The sequence below is a fragment of the Taurulus bubalis genome, assembly GCF_910589615.1.
Source record: "Taurulus bubalis genome assembly, chromosome: 19".
Classification (NCBI taxonomy): Eukaryota; Metazoa; Chordata; class Actinopteri; order Perciformes; family Cottidae; genus Taurulus; species Taurulus bubalis.
In genome coordinates, this window is record NC_136607.1 from 19,297,264 (window position 1) to 19,306,689 (window position 9,426).

The following is a 9,426-nucleotide window of genomic DNA, read 5'->3' on the forward strand; positions in this document are numbered from 1 at the left end:
GTTTAGAGCAATTATTTACACTAAATTAATATTCATTCATAAATCTTGTAGAATGAGAGGTGAGCTAAACCAACACACACACACATATATATATATATATATATATATATATATATATATATATATATATATATATATATATATATATATATATATATATATATACACACACACAATAAATTTAGTATATTAATACATCAGGTAGGTGGCAGTCTGGCAGACGTGGTTTTTAAAATAGCTTTTCAGTGATTCTTATTTGCGTACAAAGTGTGAATAAAGCTTAATTTTCTTTTGAAAAGTACAAACCAAAATGTTTTGCTGTAAGTAGTATTAGCTGTTTACCTGCAAATATGCATAATACAATGGGCCTCAACTATCATTTTAAATACTCCACTCCAGTTAGTGCTTTACCTCCAGGTTAATGAGGAAACGTCTCGCTCTTGTCCTGACTTGGATTGACCAGTAGAGGGCAGTGTCTACGCAAGAGAGGAGACCCTGTGGAGGAAGAGGAGGAGGAGGAGGAGGATGTCCTGTCCTTAAATGCTCTGCATTTTTGCATTCATTATTTCAATGTTAGCCATGAGCCATTCATTACCATCAATACAGAATGATTCAACTTTAGAATACTTGACTCAGCTGCAAAAATAAATGTTGCTAACTGTAGAAAACACAATAGATGAAACCTTGGACCATCATCCTCATATTTCCTCCACTGTGCGTTCATAATCCCGGCAGTATCGCACGCAACGGCGATTATCATTTTAATTGCAGAGGTGCTTATAATAATCCGCCTGTTAACATGCTCATGAAAGTATACGCTCACTATTCCACCCCGAGCACCTGCTCTCCCAGTGGCGTGCAAAGATAAAGACGGCCTTCACATGCAGAGAATGAAACAACACCAGCAGACTGTGTGCGCCGCAGCAGCAGCTGTTTACTTTTTAATGAAACATGTTATTGCTCGGGAGTGTGTGTGCATACAGCTGCACGGACATGGAGCAACATGGGAAGTGAACGAAGAGAAGAAGAAGAAGAAAAAGAATGGAATGAAAGCATTACTACGACACGCAAACTGTTGTCAGCCAAAGATTCACACACGATGCATCTCATCCCGGGAATGAACTCGGAGATAATCATGAAAAACTGAGAATGAGATTTAACCAATTTCATAACCGTCAATGCACAGGTTTTACCTTTACACTTAACATGTGATCTTTAAGAACAAATGGGTTCTTTAAGAACTTAATGGACAGCCAGTCTTTCATAAAGAAGAGACGGTGAATGAACACGAGTGTTCACCAGAATAAAACACGTCTCTTTTACCCATTAAACTTGTTTTTCACTCAAAGTAAAAACTAGTTTCAGAGTTTGAAAGAGATCTCCGTCACATGAACAATTCAAAACTCAACAGGCCAGTGTAAGAATCATTTGAATTCCTTTGGTGTCTGCAAACATCTTCACAACATTTAAAAAGATGTAATCACACCACATCAGACAGAGCACAAATAATAGTTTAAAAGACGTTAGGTAGGATTAAAAATACTACAAGTACCAAATTCACAGTAAGTAGCGCGAGTTACAGCAACACGGAGGCACGGAGAACACGGGACGTCCAGCTGATCCGAGATCAGATGTGAGCGGGAGGGAAACAAAGAGAAACTAAGAACACACGTATGAAGTAGAAGATAACATAAGCAGTCAAAAAAAAAGTCAGAAATTGCATTTAAAAAAAAAAGAAAATTCACTCAGAATATCAATAAAACTCAACAGACATCATCAAAACTATCTCACCAAATAACAAAGAACACTATTTCATGTGTTTCTCTCTCCTGGAACTAAGAGGACTGCTGGAACTGAACACGCGTGTGTGCACTCCCTCTTTTCTTTTTGTTTTAAGCTCTACAGCGTCTGCATGTTGAGGCACTTGGAAAGAATATGATTGTACTGTGTGGAGTATATTATGTACATTTGTTACGCCAGTGTGCCTGTTAATCACACTCCCTCCAAAACTAACATGTGCTTTAACCTCACAGATCTAAAAACACACGTCACCATGGTCAACATGATCTCGTATTCTCGCACTAGCTGAGAGAGGAACGGTAAAAACGCATAGCAGTGCAGTCAATCTACAAAAATATTATTAGCTCATGAAGTGGCCACGATTTACTGATTCCAGATCAGTGTTTCAGCTCCGAGGGCTGGTGACTTTGACCCTGTAATCTCTGGCACCTGATCGGAAAGCGAGACGCTGACCTTCGATTGGACCGACGGTCTTCTCCAAAAGCATCCCAACTCTCACGTCGTTTAACGAAACGCTTCCCAAAAGAGGAACCCGGGAAAAGGAGAAATAAAAAGCACCCTCTGTAGTCTGGAGTCTTCCCTTAAATTATATCCATGAAACACTCACAACAAAAAGGTAAATTTATCAACCGGATTACGACGACTACGAATGCTACATTTCAATTAAAGGGGCGGAAAAGATGAGTGATAATATTCCCAGTCAAACATCATTTAGTGGACTTCCAAGTGACAAACAGCTCACACACACACACACACACACCAGACATCACACAACAACACCCTCAGATCACACAACAACACCCTCAGATCACACAACAACACCCTCATATCACACAACAACATCCTCATATCACACACACCAATACCCTCATATCACACACACACACACACACACACACCAGACATCACACAACAACACCCTCAGATCACACAACAACACCCTCAGATCACACAACAACACCCTCATATCACACAACAACACCCTCATATCACACACACACACACACACACACACACACACACCAGACATCACACAACAACACCCTCATATCACACACACAACAACACCCTCGGGTCACTGGTCCCACGCTGAGACGACACTCCACATGTTAAGAGGACGTTTGGGTCCGGAGGTCAAGAGGTCAGGAGGTCAGCAGCGTCCCGCTAAGGAAGGCTGGAGATGTCCCGCTTGGGAGGCGGACCGCCGGGTTTACAGGCGGCGCCGTTAGCTTTGTCCTCGAAGACCAGGACTCTGTGGAGAGAGAGAGAGGGGGGGGAGAGAGAGAGAGAGAGGGAGAGAGAGAGAGAGAGAGGGGGAGGGAGGTAGAGAGAGATTGCAAGAGCGAGGGAGAGAGAGGGAGGGAGGGAGGGAGAAATAGCAAAACAAAGGCAAATTAGTTCAAAATAAACAACACACTTCATTTGTTTAGTACCATATTGACCGAGATGTTACTCAGAGCAACATTTTAAACTTTCTGTTGGACGAGCTGCGTGATCCACTTTTGCTAAATTCTTTGCCGTTGATTCATCTGCAGCATCCAGAGCATAAAGGATGACGTCATCTGGTTGTGATGCATGAATGTGTGAGTGTGCTCCAGAAGCAAAACTACTATAAAAGACAATGACGCTGATGCCTGACTGATGCCATGGAAAAAACATAAATACAAATCACATACTAAAAGGAAAGTGTGTAAAAATGCAGCAGTCATTATGCTTTTTATTTTTCATGAGGTGTAAACTAACGTTTATCTTCATTATCACTTCATATACAGACTACTTCCATCATGACGAGACTCGTGTTTCGGTCCATAAAAAGGCAGAAAACTAAAAACCTGTTAGAATGTCCAAAAGCCCAAGTTTCCATCTTTAAATAGCTCGTTTGACATCAATTCATCCACCAATAGCTTCAAAGGGAAATGAACGGAAACCGGCAGAGACGGAGAGAAAGGCATAAAGAAAGAGAAACGTTAGCGTAAACTAGGAAGGCAGAAGTGAACAAGAAAAGTGAAAGCAGCAGCAGGAATGTGGGCGTGCGGCGGGATAATCAGCTGCTGCACGAAGCACAGCCTCAGTTGGCCTCTTGCATTAGCCGGCTGAGCGCTGAGTGAAAGGAAAGGAATGAAGGGGACTGAGGGAGTAGTGGTCACGGCTTCACACCGCGAGGGAGCGACCTGACGGCAGCTATTCAGAGCACGGCGCCCGTCTTTAATTTCCTTTTTTGGAAAACTCTGCAAAGCTCCGCTAAGCTCGTAAGGAGCGATCAGGTGTGATCTTGGAGATCAGGATCACACCTGATCGCTCGTCTGCTCCCGATTCAAATCACGCATCCGGCAATGTGTCGATACGTGACTCATTATGGGGCGTATGAATCACATACGTGCACACAAACTGTGTGCACGCTCATGCACACACAGGGAGATGATGGCAGTACATGTGCCACCCTGTGATTATCTTCATTTCATGGAGAAAAGTAGATTGTTTTTGTGTGTAAATCCTTCATTTTGGAGTCAAACTGTTGCGACCTGTTCATCAAATCGATAGGAAATGAAGTAAATACGAAATATAAAATCTGTAAGGCGCATTCCATGATGTAAACAACGGGGACTTTCTCCAGAGAGCTTTCCCAAACCGGAGCCTGACCTCAATCATTTTCCTCCGATTGTAACTACAGTAATTGTTGTCGTGCCAAATGCGTTGAATAACACAATTCTAGAGCTCATTGTGCCCTCAACCCCTCCCTCCCTCCCTCCCTCTCTCTCCCTCCCTCCCTTCCTCCCTCCCTCCCTCTCTCTCTCCCTCCCTCCCTCCACTTTAGAGACAAAAACAACAGAACACAAGAGCGGCGTTGTGACTGTTGCATCATCAGAGAGCGAGGAAGAGGAGGAGAAAGAGCAAGATACTCTGTGTAGGTAACCGACACCCTGTGACCAATGTCGCCCTTCTGCAGATCAATGGACACACACACACACACACACACACACACACACACACACACACACACACACACACACACAGTTAGTAGCCAATAGAAGCTCTCCTTTCCTGTTTCTCCTCAGTGTGTTCATTCTGCACAGTGATTTCAGAAGAGGAAACACAACATATTGATCTCAAATTAATGTAGTAAAACAACAAAAAAAAAACACATCAAGTTAAGATTTCAACGTTTCTTTAAACTATTTTAAAAAGAAAATGTGGTGAAATTAAGAATGAGGCATGAATAAAACAGCCGATGAAGGATTATGGGATACACGTTTGGAAAAAAATGTTTTGAGGGCAAAAGAGGAGAAGTTATGCGTTTCCTCTGCTTGGTGTTTTGGGGATTATGAGGATTTGTCTACTAAAAGGGTCCAAGCCAGTTCAGTGCAGCGGCCGACACACAGGAACCGGACCACCGACCACGGCGGTTCTCTGGTGGAAGGATTCCCTCGACAGAACCTCGCGTGGTCGGGCGTTTTTCCGTCTTTCGCCGGTGGTTAATCATCCTATAATCAGTTACCTAAGCGCCTGATCCCAGCTGAGGATAAGGATGGGTTGAGTATGGATCGGCTTACACAGATGAGGGTGTGTTGCCATGGAGAGTGACGACTAATCTAGCATGTGGGTGGTGACATCATTGATAGTCAAGCCTGAAACGCTTTCTGAAGGATGAGACAAAAGGCTGACGCGGCACATGATTCACATCCTCCCACACACACACACACACACACACACACACACACACACACACACACACACACACTTACAGTTTGAGCACGGCTGAGCGCTTGCCCAGCATCATCTTGACGAAGTCCCTGTAGTTGATGGTGTTGCTGCTGCCGCCGCCCGTCACCTCCACGATCATCTTCTTCAACTCCAAGTGGGTCTTGGGCACGCCCAGCTTCTCCATCATGAGCTTCAGACCCATCATATCTGAGAGAAGCACAGCGGGCGATCAGATCTGCACTCAGTTTCTTACGCGTCTCTGGAAGGAGATTCCAGCGCCTGAGGACTGGCATGAGGACTTTCAACAGAAAGCCTGCGTCACGTCATGAATGCGCTGGGTTTGAAAGATGATGCAAGACAAATACAGGAGGTTCTAATCCAAAGATGATTTGAGTTGCATTGTGGGAAATGTAGGATCTGGTGTGTTTGGAGCTTCACCGATTCTCGGGACTAAAAAGTGAAGATATCTCAGACACGCTAGCTTCATCGCTGCTGAAATGCTGGAGTGAAGCTTCAGAAATCTAAGATAACCTGGCTCCTCTTTTTTATTTTTTATACTTGATATTTTATTTAGGCATTTTTACAGTTTAACAAACAAACAACCTTCAAACGTAAGAAGGAATATAAGGAAGTAAGCATGCATCTGGTCAAGTGGGCCATAAAGAAAGAAAACAAATTAAAAAATGTAAGCAGGTAAATAAGTAAAAATAAGAAAACAAAGCAATCAAACAGCCATGCAACACATATATTACACACATCTATATTCAAAGAGTTATATTCACAGGGTTTCTGGCTCTTATTTTTATGGACTTAATAACAACAACTAATAAAGTTTGCAATGTCCTTCAATGAAGAGTTTTTAGAGCGATTCTACCCAGATCTGGTTTTATTCTTATAGGTTAGCACTAAGCACAAAGCAGCTGAGGCTCATGGGAGTGGAATTAGATTTGAAGTTTAGAAAAACAATAAAATGGACGATTACAATGCTGATGAAAGCACGTGATTAAAATCATTCTGTAGTTGTTGAGATGCGTCAGACGGACCAAGCGACCGCCATGTTATCCGTTTGTCTAGCCGCTGATGTCATGTAATGAAGGACAAGACGCATCTCTGCTGTCGCCTCACATCTGCTCCGGTCTCACTTTACATACAGGACACACACACACACACACACACACACACACACACATGTGCTCACACAGGCCAGACAACGCACACAGTATTAATTACTGCTCCCTCAGTTGGTGTTTTAGTGCTGCTAATACTCACCAATCTCTCCTTGGTCATTCAGGTCAAACTCAGAATATTTGTCTGCAAAACAAAACACACACACACACACACACACACACACACACAGAGATCGTTACACACCACTACTACACTTCCAACGAGCACCTGGCATCTCACATGTCAGTAAAAAAGTGCACTTTAACAACCGCTGTCCACACACACACACACACAGCTGCTGACGACAGGTGTGTGTGTGTGTGTGTGTGTGTGTGTGTGTGTGTGTGTGTGTGTGTGTTGAGGGAAGCAGGCCGAGGGCAGCTGGGTGGTGTTGACGTTGGAGACGGATCCAAAGTGAGAGGGTCAGGAAGTTAAAGGTTCAAGCACAGAAATCAGGAGGAAACTAAAGACGTGAAAACGTTCCTCAGGCGCTCAAAGGAAACCTGGATCAAAACAACTGATGCAACCAGATCACACGTATTACTACTGGGGAATAACTTAAAGCTGTTATTACTGTATTACTATACAGGACATGAAGCCATTCAGCCATTCAGCTCAAAGCTTTAACGGACAGAGAAGTGAGCTGAGAAACTGATATTGCCCAAAGTGCTAAAACTATTCCTTTAATATAAAACATGTAATATTTTACATCAAACTTTAGTTATGATTCTAATTTCATATCTGAGCTATTTCATTATTTAAAACCTTACTTTAAATGAGTGCAGGCTGAAACTAAATAGCTTTGACGAGCTCGCTGAAAGCTTTTTACATTTTGCTTTTAATGTTTAAATATCAAAACGCCAACTCAAATAATAATCTTATTTTCCTCTAAAGGGGTCGATGACTCCGCTACTTTTGTTTTTTAATGCGCTTGTGGTTCATTACTTTTCTAATCTTTAGATATTAGTTTTTATATATAATATTACTTCTCTCCATTTCCACCACAGATCATTTGGAGGTAACTTTAATAACTTTAATAACTTGGTTTGTCATCCTGCGTTAGTTAGTCTGTGCACAGCGACAACAAAGATGGGGACTGAGTTTCTGACAATAACTAAAACATCCTCATGGATGTAAACGCTCTTTATTAACACGCTGTGACAAACCAGTGGCTGACAGGCTTCCTGCTTCTCCCTCAATCTCACCACTCTTTTGTCCAGAGGAACACTTTGGTCAGATTACACTTGCTATTTCTGTCCCTCACTGGAAGCTGTGTGTGTGTGTGTGTGTGTGTGTGTGTGTGTGTGTGTGTGTGTGTGTGTGTGTGTGTGTGGAGAGAGAGGGGACTGTGTTAGCTGTGTGAACCCATGGGGAACAGGACAGGACAATGCTAACCCTGTTTGTAAACTCTGAGAAGGGGGCCTCCACACACACACACACACACACACACACACACACACACGCACACACACACGTTCTTGAGTGGGCCACTTGTCGTCGTGCAGCCTGTTGATCATCTGCAGCCGCAGAAGATGTCTGAACAGAACCGTCTCAGTGTCTCCTCCTCTCTCACATTCCTTGAGCTGCTTCTCTTCGACCTTCATGAAGAATCTTATTTCTTTTCGTTTTATTGTTCGACGCTGCCCGGCTCATCCGAGTGGTCCTTGCCATTATAAAAAACAACCTTGCTGACAAACTATTTGATCTCGACGATGACTTCCTCTGCTACTTTGGCCAATGAATTAAATCACAGAAGAGCTGATATCATAAAGGCAGAAGGTGTTTCCTGAAAAGCTCACTCCTCCCTCATGGCCCACTGAAGTGTGTGGCGGCGTCTGTCACCTCCTCCATTTATTCTCAAACTTCACCGAGACCCCAAACTATTTAGTGAAAGTGTCCAACATTCAGGTGATTATCAGACTAGCTCCAGGTGACTACTTTACTTTTACCAACGTGTAAAAACTCAACATTCCTTGACACCTGCTGCTCATTAAAACATCACATCTCAATAAAGTCTAATATTAATATTTAAAGAGGCGATAAAACACCTAATTTAATGAATACACACTATGAACTATTCTCTTTTGGTTGTTTTACTCACAGAAATGGAGACGAGCATCGGCCACATAATGACTGTTAAAACAAAGGAAATGAATCCTTTAAAATAGGTCAAATGTTAAAGTAGGGCATGTGAAGAATGATGTATATTATTAGGATTATCTATTGTGGTGATCGATGTGTTTCCATGCATGACCTCTGGGTCACTGGGACAGAAGATGGAAATAAAGAGAGCGATCCTCTCGGGACCCGGGTGTCGGGTCTACTTTCTGTTTCCAGATCACTGCTCCATTTCCTCCAGCGGGCAGAGAGAGAAAGTAGGACACCCTATATTCCAATAAACCGCCTTATGTTATTCCATCTGGAAAAGCGCAGAAACTCCCTCTCCACGCACCCGGAGCACAAATCAAAGCAGTGGGGAGGAGTTATTTGGCAGAATAATGCATTTGTGTTCCCGTAATGGTCTCCTAGTGGCAGCGATCGTGTTCACTGAGGATCTGAATATTGAAACAACAAGCGGAGGAACGGCTCAGCACATTCCTGAAGCCTCCGAGGACTCGGCCTCGCAAAACCTCTTTGGAATCTCAGCAGTCTGTAACACAAAACGCTGTGTGTGTGTGTGTGTGTGTGTGTGTGAGACTAATATTGAGGCTAATATAAAGACAAAAGCCAGATGAGACGGACACTCCCTCACAAAGA

The 9,426-nt window shown here is 43.0% G+C and overlaps 1 protein-coding gene across 1 annotated transcript in view; it reads right to left on the reverse strand.

Moving 5' to 3' along the window:
- Positions 1–2,913: 2,913 nt before the first annotated feature.
- The window catches only part of aif1l (allograft inflammatory factor 1-like), a gene marked incomplete at its 5' end in the record, with an annotated part of 8,817 nt that continues 2,304 nt past the window's right edge, over positions 2,914–9,426 (reverse strand). The window contains 3 exons of the mRNA XM_079235716.1: positions 2,914–3,052; positions 5,544–5,709; positions 6,772–6,813. Of these exons, the coding sequence (XP_079091842.1) occupies positions 2,965–3,052; positions 5,544–5,709; positions 6,772–6,813 (296 nt within the window). The 3' untranslated portion in view covers positions 2,914–2,964. The remainder of the gene's footprint in view (positions 3,053–5,543; positions 5,710–6,771; positions 6,814–9,426) is intronic.